At 38.9% G+C, this 20,526-nt stretch overlaps 1 protein-coding gene across 1 annotated transcript in view; it reads left to right on the forward strand.

Moving 5' to 3' along the window:
* LOC117299811 overlaps positions 1-20,526 on the forward strand; it is a 150,895-nt gene that overhangs the window by 31,966 nt on the left and 98,403 nt on the right. Inside the window, exons 11-14 of the mRNA XM_033783335.1 lie at positions 13,879-14,129; positions 15,098-15,251; positions 15,895-16,445; positions 17,363-17,724. Of these exons, the coding sequence (XP_033639226.1) occupies positions 13,879-14,129; positions 15,098-15,251; positions 15,895-16,445; positions 17,363-17,724 (1,318 nt within the window). The remainder of the gene's footprint in view (positions 1-13,878; positions 14,130-15,097; positions 15,252-15,894; positions 16,446-17,362; positions 17,725-20,526) is intronic.

Consider the following 20,526-nt stretch of genomic DNA (forward strand, 5'->3'; position numbering starts at 1 on the left):
TAGGTTCTTATTAAGCAGGACACTGAACCGTTATTGCTTCATTTTTCGGATGAGATGTTTTTTGGTCCCGTGCGTTTTGAAAGGCACCTCGAAAGAACATAATTCGCTGTTGCGCAGAAGGGGTTTCCCCCCAGTGTTTCTGGCAGTTGCTGCTGCTTGCGTCGCAGCACCTTGTCAACCCTAATAAATAGACCTTATGCACATGAAGTCATTTCAGTACGGCGCCCCCGCATTGAGGTCAAAAGGAGGTTGTTCATTGGCCAATCTACGTGCGTTTCGATTGTTTCGTCACCGTTTGACATCAAATATGGCGGCTGGATGACGTCAATGCATAAGGTCTATTGGTCCCATAATTTCAAAACCTGTCTTAAAGACACTGGACACTATTGGTAATTGTCAAAGACCAGTCTTTTCACTTGGTGTATCTAAACATACGTGTAAAATAATGAACCTGTGAAAAATTGAGCTCAATCGGTCGTCTAAGTTGTGAGATAACTATGAAAGAAAAAACACCCTTGTCACACGAAGTTGTGTGCTTTCAGAAGCTTGATTTCGAGGTCTTGAAACTAAATTTGTTGAAAATTACTTCTTTCTCGAAAACTACGTCACATCAAAGGGAACCGTTACTCACAATACTTTATACTATCAACCTATCCCCACTACTCGTTACCAAGTCAGGTTTTATGCTAATAAATGTTTTGAGTTATTACTAATAGCGTCCACTGCCTTTAAAAATCTTTTTCTTTGTTCATCAAGTACCTTGAGTACCTTATTGGTCAGTTTCTGTTACAAGACTCTGGGCCCAATTTCATAGAGCTGTCTAAGCACAAATTTTTGCTTAAGCAAGCAAATCCTTGCTTAGTAAAATCAGATTACCGGACTCCACTTAATTGTTATGCTAAGTAAACATAGCTAAATACCATTCAGGAGCAATGTGTAATGGCATGAAACTTTGGCCAGTAACATGTGTAAAATAAGTGATCTTTTTTGTGCTTAAGCAATTTTGTTTGCTTAGGCAGCTCTATGAAATTGGCCCCTGGTATTACTGCTATAACTGTAATCTATTTCTGAAGTTGTTTTCTGCAATCTTTGTGGATCAATGGGTGTACTTTATTTTAACACTTTGCCTATTCTTTTAACCGTTATTCGAACTGCCACTTTTGGACAAATAGTAAGTATTTCTGCAATCAAAACATCACTGGTTGCTAATTGTGTAATTTATTGCTGTGATTTGATGAAGCACTTTTTGAATTGTGTCTCCAGTAACTCAGTGGTTTGTTTGATTTTATTTGTAATGTGCGTCATTGCTGCTGTTTAAATAAAATGTTGTCCTCAGTTTGGTTTCAAAATGTCTGCACAAATAATCAAGCTCATGAATATGTACAATGTCAACCTTGTTCCCAGGGGTGATCGATCTCGCTGCGCCATTTTTTCCCAGCATGCCTTGCTCGATCATAACCCCTGGAAGTGTAACTCAAAAATATCAAAATATAAGGGATATTACAATTAGTCCTGTGGTTGATCCGTTCTGTGTTGGGCGTTAGTCGCGCACACGCTGGATGCGCTGTGCGTAATAAAAGTCATAAACTTGCCTTGGCGTTCCGTGTTGCGTGACACAAAAAAAGTGAAAACGTACATCTTTTATACGCACGCGTTTCGGCGTATAGAGCTTTTTGGAGACGCACAGCATTTCCCTCCCAGGGGTTAGAGACGTACGCAGAGCTATGCGTGTTACGGCGCGCTGCCCATGGTAGCGAGGTTGGTACAATGTAGTAACTGCCTTTGATGTCACTCAGTAAAAAGAGAACCTGCCTGCAGTTATCCCCCTACCTTAAGGCAATCGCACAACATTTCGTGTATCACAACTTATAAATAAAATAACAAACCTGTGAAAATTGAGGCTCAATCGGTCATCAGAGTCGGGAGAAAAAAACAGGAAAACCCACCCTTGTGTCCGCACGTTTAGCCATGTCATGACATGAGTTTAAAATAAATCTGTTGTTCTCGATATCGAGAATTGACAATTGTTTTTAATGTTTTCTCAAAAAGTAAAGCATTTCATGGAATAATATATCAAGAGAAGTCTTTCACCATTACCTTCTGTAAACCCTGTAAGTTATTTGTAAATCTGTGAACTTTTAATTTTTGTTCTGTTCAGAAAGTGTCCAATGGCTTTAATAGTGCCCCACCACTATCGTTATTCTAGAAACACCTCACTTTTGATTGTGTGTGTATGTATTTATAATTTACCCATTCGCATAATTTGTTTTCATGGATTCTTTATGCACATTTACAAACATGCAGAGTTATCAAAAACCAGTAATTATGAAATGTATGTATTCTTTTTTAGTCTTGGTGTTTGTTTGAGTGTTTTTATTTGTTGAAGAGTTTTATTTAGAAAAATAATAATAATAATAACAATTTATTTTTGATTTAGCGTCTGACATAAAAAATCTCAAAACGCTGTACTCAAACAATTACTGTTTTCTGGAGGTTGCAGGTTCTAGTCCTGTTCCAGTAAATGTTCTTTGTTCAACCCAAATTAGTAGAACTTGTTATCAAATGTTAAGTTTTTATTTTAAAGCTTTTAGAGTTCTCTGTATACAGAAAGACAGTACAAATTACTGGATTGTGGGGCTGCCAAAAGTTGAAAATGGTGCCGCATGTGGTTTTTCGTCCTTCATAGCATGTGGTTTTCTCTGATCATAAGTCCCCTATAATCTTCAGGGAAATGTGGTGAAGCCTTGATTGAATGTGGGTATGTAGACAAGGGGCTGTAGACAAGAAGCTTGAGGAAGTGGCACGGGCGTGACCATTGATCAAGATTAATGGGATCAAGTCATGTTTGCATTGATCAGGGGGGTGGTGGTGGTGCTTGGGGGTTGGCGGAGCTGTTGAGGGGTTCTCCTTTTTATAGCAACTTTAATTTCTTTCATTTTAGTTTTCATCCAATTCAAAAGTATTGGAGGTATTGGATTGGAGGTCTTGTGGAGTTTGAAACGACCAAGCCCAATTGCAGTTTTGGAAAAGTATTTAAAGAGACTTTCAATGGCAACAATTATAATTGGGATTGGTTATTATCGTAAATCAAATTGATTTATTTTGGTGTGTCGTGTCCGAGTTGTCTTGATCACAGGGCCCAAGTTGTGGTGTTGTCAGCAGCAGAGTTTTGGGTTCGACTCCTGGTCATGACACTTGTGCCCTTGAGCAAGTGACTTTATGATGAACGTTTCGTAAAAAGTTTGAAAGGTAGTGCATTCTGCTCTACCAAGTTGGCTCCTAGTGGATGGTACCCCTGTCTACATGTAGGCCTATATCCTTACAGACTGTGAAGCGGGTAACCCCGTTTCAGCCTCAGTAGTCGGTGACTATGTGTCCCCCTAGTGACAATTGATTTGGGTCAACAGCCCATATCAGTTAAGTGTTGCCCTTAACTTGAAGTGGCCAGTCGGCCTTGTAATCTGGACAATATCTCATTAAAAAATATATAACAAAAATATTAATAAATCACAAACAGTTGACTAAGCAGATAATTTCAGTGCCAACCCAGCACCGGGCCAAAATACAATAATGTATGTATTTTCCTTTGAAGCCAAAACTCAAGAAAAGAAGTCCTACATGGTCAGGTCAGATCGTGTAATCACGCAACACATCAAACATGTCTGCGCTCAGGGTGGCTTCAAAACGCAGAGCAAGTTAGCACTTAGTCAATGTATATATAGCTCTATGGGGAAAACCCCACACGACCACAGGGCTCGTAGCTCAAAATATTTACTGCACCAGAATTTTGGTAACAAGACCAGAGCTGAAATGAAAAAAAAAAAAAAATGCAAACAGAGTGTAACAATTTACTGTTTTTGTTTGAAAAGCAGTTAGGGAAAATTCTTCTCAAGTTGTATTTTTGTGGGACAGTATTCTTCAATAATCAACAGATATTTTGTTTATCAGACTGAAGGTCAAGATTTAAACACAAACACGAGACTGGCAGTCCTGTCTGGTCATGACTTTACTGGCCTGATGCTAAAAATCACTGGCCTCAGGCCTACAGCAGTCCAGAGTAATACTTGATGGCTGTAATGGAGGAGGGGATTATAATCACAAGCCTTTTCAAAATATTAAAAATATTGAAATGAGTCAACAAGAAGCAAATCCAATCCATTTAGTGGATTGATTGAGAGGGTCAGTTAACCAGAGGCCAACCACTTCTTTCATGAAAGTGTGCCAAAATATCGGGGAAAATCTGTGCCAAGTCTTCTGCTGTTGAGGTCGTGGCCCTTGGGCAGAGTCCCAGGGGGGTGGTCCTGGTGTCTCCAAGACTCTAAATCTGATCTGATATCAAAATGTAATTCACATGTGGTATAAAGTTCCTCTGTCGTTTTGTATACCTGCTTGGAAAAGGAGACTCTGAAATGAGAGTCCTTTTCAAACTGCACCGTACTTTCTCTGGAAACAAAGTTAAGAAATGTACGTAGGTCCTTTCAGTGTTGACTTTGTAATACTTAAGTTCTGAGCTGTGTCCAAGGTGGTTGCACTATTTGTGGATTTTTTGCTGCAGTGGAAGGCAATGAGCTGCAGTGGAAGGCAATGCAAGATACATGTACCACTACACCAACCTGATCGCATGTTTGCAGAACAATGCCTAATTATGGACGAAGTTTGTAACACACAAAACATTCACACTGTCACTTTCGATCAATATGTGTCCGAAAACCCCACAAAATTACCCAAAGAGAAATTGAAATGGTTTTGAAGTTGTTTCCTCAATAAAAAGGCAATTTACAGGCAACCAGTTCCATTTCAATTTTCATACAATAGGTGATAGGTTGTATCGTAAACTTGGGTTTGATCCCTGGCTACACGGCAGTTAAGGGTTGTATGGCTTCTGACTGGCACCCCTGGACAAAGATATAGACAAAATAGTGATACAGCCAACATAGCCAACATAGATAGCTTAGTTGGTAGAGTGCTGGCACGTTAATCTGGAGGTCGTTGGTTCAAATCTTACTGCAGTCAAATTTTCTGTGTTCAAACCACAAATCACAATAGGCGATAGTAAGACATTGGTAGAAGAGATCTCCGTGTCCCTCATGGTACTAAATTAATTTCTCTGCATGTTGCTCAAATGGTGCCTCCAAGTTGCCAGGAAAAACACTTGGCTGTGATTTAGAGATAGCTTTTTTTCATACCATTTCAGGGTTCCTACTTAACTTGCCCAAGCTGTTTACCTGCATCAAAACTTACCAAACCCAAGCTTCTGACCGGCTTTTGTTAAATTTGTTGTTGTGTGGTCATTAAGCCTTCGAGAAAGACGTTGCATGAGCTGCATTGTCAGGCCATTAGCTATATTTTTGCCATATTGGTTGGAAGATTTGGCAACTGAAAGTTGTCTATTTCTGCAAAAGTTTTGTTTTGGCGCATGTCCAAGAGCATTGTCTGAGTTCATTGTCTTCCTTCCAGGAATGACTATTTGATGTACCTTGGTGACATTGTTGATGACGTTATGTCTGCTTCACTAGAAATAGAACTTGACCTGGGCCCAATTTCATAGCGCTGCTTAGGGGCGGATTTTGTGCTTACTGTGCAATTTCCATTTTATAGCGCTGCTAACCGTAAGCACATGAAAAGGCATGCTAACCTTCCGGTGCTTACCACACGAAAATAAATGACGTCACAATGCAAATTCATGGTAAATGCGCAATATGGCTGCCCAATTTTGTTTGCTAACCTGTGAAATAACGCTTGCCCCTCAGCAAATTTTTCCGCTACAGTAAGCACGAAAATTTGCTTACCGTTAAGCAGCGCTATGAAATTGGGCCCTGATGGTACATCTGTAGGTTCTCCTACTCATCATAGTCCTCGTAATAACCCATGGCACACACAGCAATAAGCCATTTGCGAGTTAGATTTGAACAGTGTCTAGTACAACGACTTCCTTAGTACCGCTTACATTTGATTTCCTCAGACTATAGAGACAGTTGCTATGTCAAAAGGTTCGGGGCAAGCCTTTGCATCTATAGCAACCACCAGATGAACAAACCCTGGCCATTATGCCATACCCCAGTCAGAATTGTGTATGGGTGTTCACTGCTGTTGCGTAACTGCGCAAAAGCTTGCCCCTAATCATGTTACATGCAGTAGCAATTGTCTTTCAAGCACATCATTGTACTTTACAATATTCAAATCTTACACACAAATGGCTTATTGCCTTGGTGCCCTGTACTTTTGCTGTGGTGCTCTTTTCAGGTTTAGAATTACAAGGAGGTCACATACGCCTCAGGCTCTTTTGCCCTAGTCTTGGCCCCTTGGTGCCCTTTCAAAAATTTCCCATAGACTTTAAAGTCACCTGGAAGTGGTATTTTTTCAAAATAAAGCTTTTGTCACTAATATATGTGTTTTTATGAGTTGAATGTGAACAAACAGTTAACTAAGGTTTTAAAAAATCAGTTCTTATGTTATTTCCAAATTTAAGAGTAGATCCCGACCCGAGAGGGCGCTGTTCGTGACGTCAATCGAGGCAGACTTTGCCTGTAATGCGAAGAGTAAACACAATTGCAAAGTACATGTACGGACCAAGTCGTGAGTTTGTACGTTTCAAAAAAAAAAAAAAAAACATGTACTTTGCACGTGTGTTTACTATACGCATTGCAGGCAAAGTCTGCCTTGAATGACGTCACAAAAGGGGTAGGCGGAGTCAGCCCCCCAAACAACTTGATATATTTTTTAAACATATAAATCGTGACAAACAATTACTAAAAAAATTGTTTTATTGTTCGTAAGCATATACTCTTATGTTTGAAAGAAAAACAATTCTATTTCCAGGTGACTTTAAGATTTTCCAATGGAAGTGCCCTTTAAAAAATAAAAATGGCCTTGCCCTCTCAAATGTAAAATTCCAGTCCTGCCTTTGCAAAGTTCCAATGCAAAATTACATTTTCCTCGTAGTTGTGCCCCTTACAAGAGGGAAATTGCTGTTCCCCTTCAAGAGCAAAGTTCAAGACCAGTAATTCCTTTCATGGGAGAATAAAGAGAAGTCCTCCATTTTCAGAATTGACAGACATGCATGAACTCGAAGTTCACATTTGTCACCCCTCCCTAACAAATCTAAGCTCAATAAGAAATTTAAAAAGCTTTCACATTTGTATTCTTAAAATGTCCTACATAGAAGATGTAATCAAACTTCTCTGGGGAGATATCAGTGAACTTAATAATCACAGAAAAAACTTCTCTTTGCTGCTTCTGCTTCCCCCTCCCCCTCCCCCCCCCCCAAAAAAAATAAAAAATAATAGATAATTTTTAAAATTTACAAATCGTGTCCCATTATAATAACACTATTCAGATAGAAAATGTCAGTGAACTCAGTCTTCACAGTGAAACCTCCTCTGTGTGTAACTCGACTCCCAAATTCTCCCCAGCATAAAGCTCCACTCGCAAATTGGATTAACGAGTGTTGACACGCGCGTCCCACTGTTTGGGAAAACGTTTGCAGGACCGACCGCAACATCCTTTTGTTTGCCGGCCCCGAGAAAAGAAATCAAACTGCACTGCCAGGTTCTGTTGCTTCCTAGTGTGATGGCGACAGCAAATATTAAAGGGTATGGGAACTTTTTGTTATACAAAACACAATGTACACACATTTGCATTAAACTTAAACAGTTTGAAGATAATGATAGTAGAAAGCTTCCCGTAAAATATTACCTTGCTGAGGTGCTGTAGTTTTTGAGAAATGAGTTAAACAATGTCACACAAATTATTTTAGCCTCAGTTTTAGCATGTAAAAACATATTATTACTGGTCAATTCGTTTTTACATGCTAAAATAATTTTCATCTCACTAAATCCTTTAAACTGTTGCCATTGAGCTCGCAAATTGAATTATCCGCTACCCGTTGCGTCACAAAGCATCCCTTGTCACCAAGTTTACAAGGAGCATTGTTTGACGTTCTGTTCTTAGGGGGAGGAAGAACACAAAATTTGCAATGTCTGAGGGCTTGGCTGTCGCTCACTGTGCGTTTAATTTAATCCTCCTAATTGATTTGAACTCTCAGTTCTTTGCCAAGAGAGGGGAGGTTGCTTAAGGACAAGCAACCTCGTTGTTTACATCGGGCATAATTATCTTCCTGACACGCGTCCCACTGTTTGGGAAAACATTTGCGGGACCGACTGCAACATCATTTGGATTGCAGGCCCCAAGGCATTATATTCTTCCTCTGTACTTTAGCCTGTTTTCTGATTTTTCTTTTTACCCTTGAGAAAAATGTGAAAAATTGTCATTTATGAAGGACTTTAAAGGCAGTGGACACTATTGGTAATTACTCAAAACAATTATCATAAAACCTTTCTTGGTTACGAGTAATGGGGAGAGGTTGATGGTATAAAACATTGTGAGAAATGGCTCCCTCTGAAGTGCCATAGTTTTCGAGAAAGAAGTAATTTTCCACGAATTTGATTTCGAGACCTCAAGTTTAGAACTTGAGGTCTCGAAATCAACCATCTAAATGCACACAACTTCGTGTGACAAAGGTATTTTTTCTTTCATTATTAATTCGCAAGTTCGATGACCGATTGAGCTCAAATTTTCACAGGTTTGCTATTTTATGCATTATGTTGAAATACACCAACTGTGAAGACTAGTCTTTGACAATTACCAATAGTGTCCACTGCCTTTAAGCATGTTAAGTCTTATAGAGCCTGAACCATGTGCATGTTAAGGCAAAGAGCATGTCCTTGCTCTATGGTTTTGGCCAGCCTTTTTAGTAAATAAATTGTTACTACTTTTTTTCCCAATAGGGTGTATAGAAGTGGGATTTGGATTTACAATAATTTAGATCAATATCATATAACAAAGATGGAAGGCTTTATGCAAGAGTTGCACAACCAGCTAGAAAGTAATAGGAAAGAAATGAAACAGAAATGCAACAGCTTAGGCTAAGTGTATCAAACCAAATGAACGAGAAAGAAATAAAGAAACAAAGAGACAAACCAAAGCAGAGGACATCTCACCCAAGGGTGACCCCCCCCCCCCCCCGAACAATTTCTACAAGGTCTAACCAAATGTCATGCCTGTTTACATGGCACCTTGGTCTTCTGAGCTACAGTGATTGAGTTTACCTTTTTGAGGCGTCCACTTAGAATGTGACTAAAAGCTAACAGTGTGACAACATTTTAGCTTACTGTAATAGTAATCAACTTTGAGAAATATTAAATTCAAAATGATCTAAATTCTTCTCATAAAAAGGACCAAATACAAGATTTGTTTTCTTCTCGAGAGCACCAAACTATACACCGACATTCAAGTCATATTCAATACATTAGTTTAAGGGTCTGAGTACTTTTTGTAGGACACAAAACACAATGTCCACAGATTTACGTTAAAGCCATTATACACTTTCGGTAAATAGTATTGTCCAAGTCCCACACTTCGTGTATCACAACTTGTATATAAAACAACAAACCTGTGAAAATTTAGGCTCAATCGGTCATCGGAGTCGGGAGAAAATAACGTGTTTCCGCGCGTTTCGCCGTGTCATGACATGTGTTTAAAATAAATCCGTAATTCTCGCTAACAAGAATTTATATTGTTTTACTGTTTTCTCAAAAAGTAAAGCATTTCATGGACTAATATTACAACAGAAGTCTTTCACCATTACCTTCTGTAAACCCTGTAAATTATTTTTAAATCTGTGAACTTTTTTTCTGTACCGAAAGGGTCCAATGGCTTTAAACTCAAACAAATTGAAGATAGTGATAGTGGAAAGCTTACCTTAAAATATTACTTGCTGAGGTTTTAGAGAAATGAATGAGACAAAAATTATTTTAGCAAGTAAAACGTATTTCGTGAGATTGTTTTACTAATTTTTCAAAAAACTACAGCACCTCAGCAAGTAATATTTGAAGGTAAGCTTTCTACTATCATTACCTATAAAATTTAATGTAAATCTGTGGACATTGTGTTTTGTGTTACAAAAAGTGCGCAAGTTCGTTAAACATTATTTAAAGTAAAAAATAACAATCAAACAAATCCCGCACATGCTTTTGAAAAACTGTTTGTGAAAAAAAAAACTCACTTGAAGTTCTTGAATATAAAGGCTCTTCAAACCTTTTTTAAGGATAATGCAATACTAACAGGAAACAAAATTGATGGAATTTTTTGATGTGGAATAAGTCTGGCCTCAAACTTTATTTCCTCATCCTTGGGACAATTAAGAACTCAGTAGGGGGTTGGTTCCAGGATAACTTCATCTGTTCAGAAATTGAAATTCCACTTGTGCGATCTTGGGGACACATTACATCACGTTGAATGCTTTGTCTGGATGACAATTAAAATGGCATGTGAAATTGGAGTCAAATTGTTCCTTGCTCCAAACTTGGAGCTAGTTTTTTTTTTATAGCTACATGTTCCCAAGAGTCTCCAGTGTTGTGGGCCACACAGAACTAGGGCGGTGATCTGTCCAAGGCAATTCTTGGCACTTGTATATCTGTAAGAAGCTGGTCTTGCACAATAAAGTGGGATCCACATCTTAGGAACATATTGTTTTGAAAATAGCTGAGTGTAGATCAGGTTTGCCAAGTTGAAAACTGACATTTTGAAACCCTTTATCTTAAAAGTTGAGATGCGGTTAAGGTTTTCATACTAATGGTACATCAATTGTTGTAGCTATTGTCTATTGCAGTTGTCGTGATCGTACTTCTGCAAGGCAATACAAAAAAATAACTCCTCTCAAATTAACCCAATATTAAGTATAAAAATTTTCCGTAAACAGTCTTGTCCAAAGGCCCACACTTTGTGTATCACAACTTACATGTATATATAAAATAACAAACCTGTGAAAGTTTAGGCTCAAGCGGTCATCGGAGTCGGGAGAAAATAACGGGAAAACCCACCCTTGTTTCCGCACGTGTTTAAAATAAATCTGTAATTCTCTATATCGAGAATTGATAATTGTTTTAATATTTTCTCAAAAAGTAAAGCATTTCATGGAATAATATTTTAAAAGAAGCCTTTCACCATGACCTTCTCTTAACCCTGTAAGTTATTTGTAAATCTGTTCTGAAAGTGTATAATGGCTTTAAAAAAAGATTTCTCAATGGGTGCAACCAACTTGAACTAAAACTTGAAGATTGAAAAATTCAAATAAACTAGTATCAACATTTTAAATACTCAGCAACTGATCTTAAGTTTGTCTTCAGAATTACCAAATTTCATTGTTCTGCAAAAAAGTAACATTTTATCACGTTTTTGCGTTTGTACTACGTGTAAAATGAATTCCATGAGGACTCGGCGAAGAATGCCAATTGCTATTGTCGATGGAAACTTGTCACGGTCTGTCTGCTTTCTGGTATGAAAAACGAAGTCACTGCTTTACGACTTAAAAAAGTTACATGTTGTTAAAAAAAGATTGAGAGTTTGCTGCGTAAGGTTAATCAGAAGTAGGTGACAGTAGGGTGGCATCAAGATGGTACATTAGGGATAGCAAGAATAGCCACAAAATGGCAAGGTTCAGATTTAGGCAAGCATGACATTCTTCCTACTTTAATCTGTTTTCCGATTGTTGTTACCGTCGTCGGAAAAATCAGCACTTTTGTCTACAAAAGCCTATACCTATATGTCGGTCAGCCCTTGCACTCTGACAGAATCTTCCTACTTTTGTTCTGAGGGCTAAGTATCATTCCTGGAATCATGCCTCCCACCATGTGCCATAGCAGTCGTAACCACTGTGTTTTGTATGTGCAAGCACATGCTCAATTCAAAGTTAAATAGTTCAAAGTTAATGGAACATTACAGAATTGGTTTTTGCTAACAAAATAGTTGCTGGCAGTGTAAGCACTTTATGTTATTCACCATATACATAAACTGACAAACCTGTAGAAGTTCGAGATCGATCGGCCATATGGGTCACGAGAGAATAGTATAAAAATACGATTACAAATTTTGCATCGCATCGATGCCACAATAATAATGAATAAAATGCTCACTGAGCGATTAACTCCAAAACGCGAAGTTAGATTATTTATTTCTCATCAAATATGACATTTCAGACAGAAATATTTCAAGGGATGTTTTCAACTATCATCATCATTAGACCGTGTAAGTTTTATGTAAATCTGTGATCGTCAAGATCTTTGTTTCTTATCAATTCTGTAACGTTCCTTTAATTACGTTCAAAGTTGAGACAAGTATGTTCCAATTCACTGTCGCTTGTTGCCATTGCTGGACAGTGAATTTAATGCCAATAAGTATAGTTTTTTTCTCTCTCTCGCTGTTTTGACGTAAATACCAAGTTTGATGAAATGATTGCTGGTTGGTCGTGTATTACATAACATGTATTTTCCTTGAAACAAGTTGGTATAACCTTTAAAAGAAAAATTAGATGCTTTTAAGCATCAACATTTTCATAGGGGTTGAGTATTACTGTTACTGATAATGCTGTGTGGGTGTGTCTGTGTGGGTTTACCAAGACACCAATGTTGAGCTCTATTAAATAAGCACTTTCTTGAGACCTGTGAACAAAATTCATTGTCATATTACTGAGGTGGGATTTGAAGCTGCAACTTTTGCCATTCTAGAGCATTTGTCGCTCTGATTGACCACCGAGCTTGCCTGGTAGCTAGAGTCAGTTCTAAAGAAGTTTTATGAGTATGTCATTATGCCATGCCATGCTGTCCTGTCTGGTAAATCGTTTAGGCAGACACTTCATTCAGAAAAAAAGTACAAAGACAATGAATTGTCCATGTCTGTGTAGAAAAACCCTGCACTGCCAGCACCCCAGCGGTGGCGGTGTGGTGTGCAGCACTCACACGTATACAGATTGGTCTTTAGATATTGATCATGTAAATTCCCCTTAGTTATCAATTACATACAATGTACATGTACATCCCACGGTCTCCATCAATACAAGAAGCCATTTGTAGGGGTCATTGTCCTGATCATTGAAGGGGGGGGGGGGGGGGGGGGCTGGCTCGTAACCACCACCCCTCTGTACAGGAGCCTTTTTTATTGCCTCCCCTAATCAGAAGTTGATCCCTTTTGATTGGAAGCAGAAATGTGATTTCCACGTTGTGTTACTTCAATTATCCATTAGGGGCGGAAGCTGTTCAACAGATTGCCCAATTTCCTGTTTCACTCGGAGAAGGGTTTTTCATAACTGAGATAATAAACTGTTTGGAAAATTTTCTTTGAAGTTTCACTCGGTTCAGAGTAGAGCTTTTAATACTGGCAACCCAGAACGATGATGTTGACTAATAGGGAGACCGCCAACAGAGGACTGAAAAGTTCAGTTGGTAGAGTGCCTGTACGTTGATCCAGAGATTGTTGGTTCAAGTCCCGTTCCAGTCGATTTTTCCTTGGTAAAACCCAAACTCTTAATGTTTTAAACAAAATTATAGGATGCAGAATTATTGACTTAACAAGAAGAGGAGTATCTGAATTGAAGAAATGCTTTCGAAAATTTTGTGTTGTGCATTGACGATCATAGTGAATTAATTTTATTGTTTACCCTCAACTCAATAATAACACTGTTAAATAATGATTTTTTTTAATGTAGTTTTAAACTCTGTATCTGCATAAACAGATGCTCCAGAAACTTTATAACAATGAAAACATTTAACAGTGTCTGAGAATTTTCAGAACTGGAAAGCAATACTGGAAAGATTGACTGTGTTTGGAGCAATACGAGTAATTCAAGCGAGGTACATATTGAGAAGACCACAAGCAAATGCCTTAAAATCCTGCAACGGTATTAAGATTCTAAGTTATAAGCACTGCGATCTGTTCAAAATTTACTGCAAATTTCAGCTCTAATTACATCCAACACCAACCATGTCTTGGGAAACAATTGGGTAAAACTAAATGTACTTTTCTCTGATGATGTTTAATTTACAGATATCCGAAGATGGCAATACTCCAGTACAAGTCCTGGTCAACCAAGGAGGAAGTACCCCAAACACATCCTATACTGCCACTCCAGGTTCCCCCCTCACCTGGAACCACACCTACCCGCACCCAGGGGTATACCCAGTTCATCTGTGGGTCAGTGGGGCTGGGGAAGAGGTCACAATGCAGACAATAGCCGTGATGGAGACAAAGGTCAGCGGGGTTGAGCTTGCTGGTCCAGCAATTAGCAAGTTCTATGGGTGAGTTGGTCCATTTTGAAAGGTTGAGAAAGTTCAGGGAATCGCTGATGATAACAATGGAAATATACAATCTCTTTAAAGGCTCTAGACACCTTTGGTCATTCTCACTTGGTGTATCTCAACATATGCATAAAATAACAAACCTGTAATTTTTTATTCAATTGGTCGACGAAGTTGTGAGAGAATAATGAAAGAAGAAAAAAACCACCCTTGTCATACAAGTTGTGTGCTTTCAGGTGCTTTAAATTCGAGACCACAGCTGAGGTCTCGAATTCAATTCAAATATTTTAGTGAGAAATTACTTCTTTCTCAAAAACTATGTTACTTCAGAGGGAGCCGTTTCTCACAATGTTTTATACTATCAACAGCTCTTCATTGCTTGTTACCAAGTAAGTTATTATGCTAACAATTATTTTGAGTAATTACCAATAGTGTCTACTGCCTTTAAGTAGGATTTGAAACTTTGCGAGGCGGAAGTAAAACTAAGAGAGGTTTGTGGCAACACCATGTGAATATCTCCTTTGAGTAGTGTTGGTTCTGAAAAGAACCCGTGGTTAACGACTCATCGTTTCGATCAGTATGCTCTGATCGTCTTCAGGAGAATAAACCTGTGTTGTACACAGGTTCGATCTGTGTAATCTGGACTGACCTTTTTAGACTTCAACATTTCAAGACGGTGTGTTTGTGTAGGCGCTCGATCTGTGTCGCAATAGACAGATCCAAAGTTATATAAATTTTGCCACTAAATTTAGTTACAAATTACTATTTCAGATGATTCCACGCAGTTTTCCCGATTTCAGGACTTTCTCAAAATTATCCTTTAAATTTTCTTTAAAGAAGTAGGGCCGTCACCAACAAAGCAAGAAAGAAATTGTCCACATTTGTTTACCCTTTTTTGCCATTCGATGGAAAATCTTCAATAAAAGGATACTCTCATGATTTCCTGTTTTATTATGTTTACTTTTCAGTACGGTTACCTCTCAGTCTTGGGAGGTTAAGCCGTCATCAGGTACCAATATTTTATACACTTTGACCGTTACGCCGATTGTGTCGGATTATTCCATCGCACTGAGTGGATCAATGGAGACAACTCTGGTGCAAGTTGCTGGCTCACACACAAACGTAAGAATTCTTTCCTTTCTTGTATAGAGTTTGGGGTAGATGGGGGTTAGTTTAATAATTTTAGGGGCTTGTGTGAAAGGGATAACTAAGCCTTTGCTCTGTGACCATAGTTGTGCTGCATAAATGTATGTAGCTGCTGGATGCCACAAAGGAATTTGGTTCATAAGATAAGTTTGCAGTATTGCATAGGAGATTATTTTTTTGTGACTGTTATTAAGATTAAATATTCTTCAAAGACTGGTGTTAAAAGGGCCTGACTGTTTTGATGGTTAGTGGTTAAATTGATTTGTGTCCAAAGGTGCATCATGAAATAAGGAATTCAATGAAAGATATTTAAGATTGTAAAAATAGTTGTGAATATAGTTGTGTCAACTTAAGGTCGTATTCATTTTGGCAGCTATGGTTACGACTGATGCTAAGGTTGTGCTTCACGACACGATAATGAGGAAATCTAGCTGTAGCTGCCAATTTGGACATGTCACAGGAGAATCTTGGTAACGGTCAACAGGACTGCTACTTATCAGGCATTGTGACCAATATTTCCAGTGCAGAATTATTGTTGTCAATCACATACATACTTAAAAACCCAAATGGGGTTCCACATGAATTCCTGCACTGTTAATTTGTCAAAATTATTCCACAGATTTCCATCCAATTCCATGGCCCCGGAAGTTACAACATCACACTCCAGGCCAGTAACTTCATCTCTTCCGTCAGGCTCCACTCTGAAACCATCCTACAGCAGCCCATTATCGGTGTTAGCGTTGTTGTCAAAGCCGCTCTCATCACCACGCCTTCTGTCTTTGAACTCATCATCAAGGGCGGGCCGCCTTTTGCTTTCAAGATTGAGTGTGGGGACGGGGAAATTCTCACTGTGTCATCCAAAGACGTTGGAAACGAAGTCATCAACTTTGTGTTTGACCCACCCGTGTGTGTCTACACACTCAACAAGACCTACTCAAGTCTTGGGCATTATGACAGCTCCTTCACAATAAATAATCTTGTCTCGAGGAAGACGTCCGTCGCGACAGCTCGAGTTGAGGAGATGATCTCCGGGCTCAGCATCACATCTGAGAGTTTGCCGTTGTTGGCCATCGGGCGGTCGGTGATGCTCACAGCAACAGTAGAAAGCGGTAATGACGTAGAATTCTCCTGGGATTTTCAGGATTCAGATCATCGCACTACCTTAATGAAGTAAGTAGGATTTGAAACTTTGCAAGGTGGGAGAATAATTAGGTGAGGTTTGCGATAGCTTGATAACTCAATGTTTTAGTCATGCCCTGATCGCCTTCGGGTGGAAGCAGAGTTTAATAAGTGTGTCATCTGAAGACGATCAGAGCAGTCTTCTGAAGATGATCAGAGCATACTGATCGAAACATTGAGTTGTCAACCACCGGTTCTTTTTAGAACCAACACTAATTAAAAGAGGTCTACACACGGTGCTACCACAAAACTCACCTGCTTAAAGGCAGTGGACACTATTGGTAATTACTAGAAACAATTATTATCATAAAACCTGATTTGGTAACGAGTAATGGGGAGAGGTTGATAGTATAAAACACTGTGAGAAACGGCTCCCTCTGAAGTAACGTAGTTTTCGAGAAAGAATTAATTTTCCACGAATTTGATTTCGAGACCTCAAGTTTAGAATTTGAAGTCTTGAAATCAAGCATGTGAAAGAACACAACTTCGTTTGACAAGGGTTTTTTCTTTCCTTATTATCTCGCAACTTTAACAACCAAATGAGCTCAAATTTTCACAGGATTGTTATTTTATGCATATGTTGAGATACACTGAGTGAGAAGACTGGTCTTTGACAATTACCAATAGTGTCCACTGTCTTTAATGAGTTAAGTGTAAACTTACCCGGAAGACCTCTTGGAGATGTACATGTACATGGTATGTTGGAGAACTTTTTAACAGTTTCCCTCAAAAACCATTTATAGATATTAAGAGCAGGTAGTTGTTTCAAGTCCCACTCTAGTAAATTTGTCTATTGTTCAATCTCAAATCGTCAATATTTTTCATGTAATAAATTATTGTTATTACTTTTTAAAACCCCAATGTGACACATTATTAAACAAGTATCCCTTTTTTTTTTTTTATCATAGCTGCCTCAATGAAAGCAGAGCCACACATATGTTTAGCCTGCCCGGAACCTACCAAGTTTCAGTCAGTGTCAGTAACGATCTCCAACCCCAACCCCTGATGGTCACCTACCCCCAGCTCTTCCATGTGCAAGAACTCGCCTTCGGCCTGGAGCTACACACGCCCACAGGGCTATCCCGTGGGGCGGCGCTCAACATTTTGGGAGACCACAGGGCAACAGACCCGCTGGTGTTTGAGGCAAGCTGTTGGGGTTCGGACATCTTGTTCTACTTTGAATATGGCGATGGGACTGTTGAGAAAGTCGTTGGTGTCTTGGATTCGTTTGGAGCATACAAAGGTTCTGGGAACCATCAGTATTTACAAGGTAAACTTATAAGTTGTTATGAATGTGTTGCTTATACTGTTTCACTGTTGAAAGATGCTAATCTTCCTCCAACACATTGCCATATCAACAACAGTGTTTTTCATTCGGGGATGGCGTTGGGTGGGAAAATTAAAAAAGCACTGGGCTTTTAACTCAAAACTTGCACTGGACCAGTAGGTTTATTATAAGACTTGAATCACAATGATAAAAAGCTTTCCACATAGTTAATAATATGTTTTTTTTTGGCTATGCACCAAGAGAAGATTTATCTCATTGGTTTCCTTCAAAACAAATCTGAAAGATTATTAATCCGACTCTAAGTCAACATCTGAACATTTTTTTTCTTCAAATTGTAAAGATATTACAGATAGCGAGGTAAATATATTCAATTGAAAAGACAAGACTACTGGACTTGTCCACTAGTGAGTTTACTGGCCCGACACTAAATTCACCAATGTTAATTTTAAGACCTGTCAATTTTAGAAACACTAAAGAGATCACTTTGGGCTTAAGTATTCAAAATGTTACAACGAACGATTTCCCTTGTACATGTATAGCGTATTAAAATTCTACACAAAGTGTATCAGTTGCGAATCATAAAACGTGATTTGCTTATCAATATTGGCATTCAGTGTTTGCACAAAATAAGTTCTGTCTAAATTGTTTGCAACACGAAATTGCTGGATGGTATCGTTCCTTGGTGAAACAGTCAAAAGAAACAGCCAGTGAAACAGTCGATTGCATTTTTGAATGTTAATTTGTTGGTTTCTACCATACACCGATGTGTGTTTTTTATAGCACTGTATACTCAGTACTTTCCCGAGACCTGTGACTCGCAGGACTCGGGAAAGTACTGAGTATACAGTGCTAACACACATCGGTGTATGGGTAAAAAATAAAACTAATACCCTTTATCCTCGATGCAAATTTAATATACAGTCGACTCCCGTTATTAAGAGCTCGCATGTTACGAGTTTCCGGTTGATACAAGGTTTTTTTGCCGGTCCCGAACGGCCCCATGCGTGTTTCAATGCATTAAAATACTGATTATACGAGCACGGTAGTAGCGAGAACACGGTTATAACGAGGTAATTTGGGAGACCCATTACGAGCAAAACATTAATAAATCCCTTCCATAACGAGAACAATTCAAAAACCAACAAAGGAAATACCTGTACAGCCGGTAAAGTCGATATTTGTCGCTTTTAAGACACACAATAGAGGCGTTAAGTGGACGCTACCGCTAGCAACACTAATCTGAAATCGGGAGTCACGAGTCAGCAAGCAAGGTTGTTAATTCCAAACTCCGGACATTGGTGGGATTAGGAGGTTTGCATGGTTCAAACATTGGAGAAATCTTAAGAAAAGATACTGATCTACTGAGTTTATAAGCGCATTATAAATTTTCAGAAGAAAAAAACCACCCGCAACTTACAAGCAAAACTAGTTGCGTGATCAATATTATTGAATGCAAAAGCAAGACTTTACCTGGTATCCCACATTGGCAATGAACCATCTAACATGACACAGGTGTTTACCAATGAAAATCAAGATTCTATTTTTTGTTGCTGCGACAAGTGTATTGCACATGCACACACGTGCATGAGGAATATAACACAGAACAGCACGATCTTCCCTGGTATCTCGCAGTAGCAATGAACCTTCTATTATTACACTAGTGGTTACCAATGAAAATCCAGCTTTTATTTTATTGACTGAAAATTTTCACAGCGTGTGCAATATGCATTGCAGCAGCAAGATTTTCCCTGGTATCTCGCAGCAGCAGTAAACCATCCAGCATTAAACAGGTGGTTACCAATGAAAACAAAGACTCTATTTATTGCTTGGCAATAAACTGCCGGCGACCAAAGTTTTGCAAGGGAAACTTCCCAAAACATGAACGCAAGTTAAAATCTCACACATTTTTTCAATCTTGCAAAATGTAAATTGATTTTAAAATTGAATTTAAAACTAAACTAACTTAGTTAAAACAGTTTTATAAGCCCAATGTTGGGCTTGTTTGTGCAGTAAATCGCACACAAACTACTCTATGCACACAGGTCAGTAGTCAATTGCAGCTCTGCCATGCATCTGTGTACACACGTGCGGCCATTAGGTCGTGTACAATGTATATGCAAGTACACGTGTTGTGTGCATGCACAATGATGACGTATGTATCTATATTTAGCGCGCTGCGTTTAAGGCGAGATTCGGATAATACGAGGAAAATGGGCCAGTCCAGCGGACCTCGTAACAACGGTGTGGCGGTTTCAGTCTTCCGCCGTGTTCAGTTTTCCGGGTGACGTAGCGGGACATTTCAACACGTTGTTCGAACGGTTTTAGCTTTCCGGCGTGTTCAGTTTTCCGGGTAACGTAGCCAGACAAAAATACCGCCGCGAGTACCCTGGCAAGTACGGTAGTTCAGTGAAATAAAAAAAATAACTAAACTAATAAAATAAAATAAAAAACGGTAATAAATAAATTTAATAAACTAAACCAGAATAATAACAAATTCTTCTGATTCTCTGACGCTCGTTCGGTATAAATACAGGATAATTTGCTTGGTCTTCACACCAAATTCTCTCATACGATCCACACGTTCGCCGCTCGTTGTACTCGGGACGCCGCCATGACAGCTACCGGAGAGTAACACGGATGACTCAATACGGCACTAAAAATGGACTACTTTCGCTTGCTGTGCGCAGGCATCGCATGACGTAATGTTACCGTATTTGGTCATTCGGAAAACTGAACACGGCGGAAAGTTGAAACCGCCACAACGGGAGTCGACTGTATTATGCA

This window comes from Asterias rubens, chromosome 15 (assembly GCF_902459465.1).
Source record: "Asterias rubens chromosome 15, eAstRub1.3, whole genome shotgun sequence".
NCBI lineage: Eukaryota > Metazoa > Echinodermata > Asteroidea > Forcipulatida > Asteriidae > Asterias > Asterias rubens.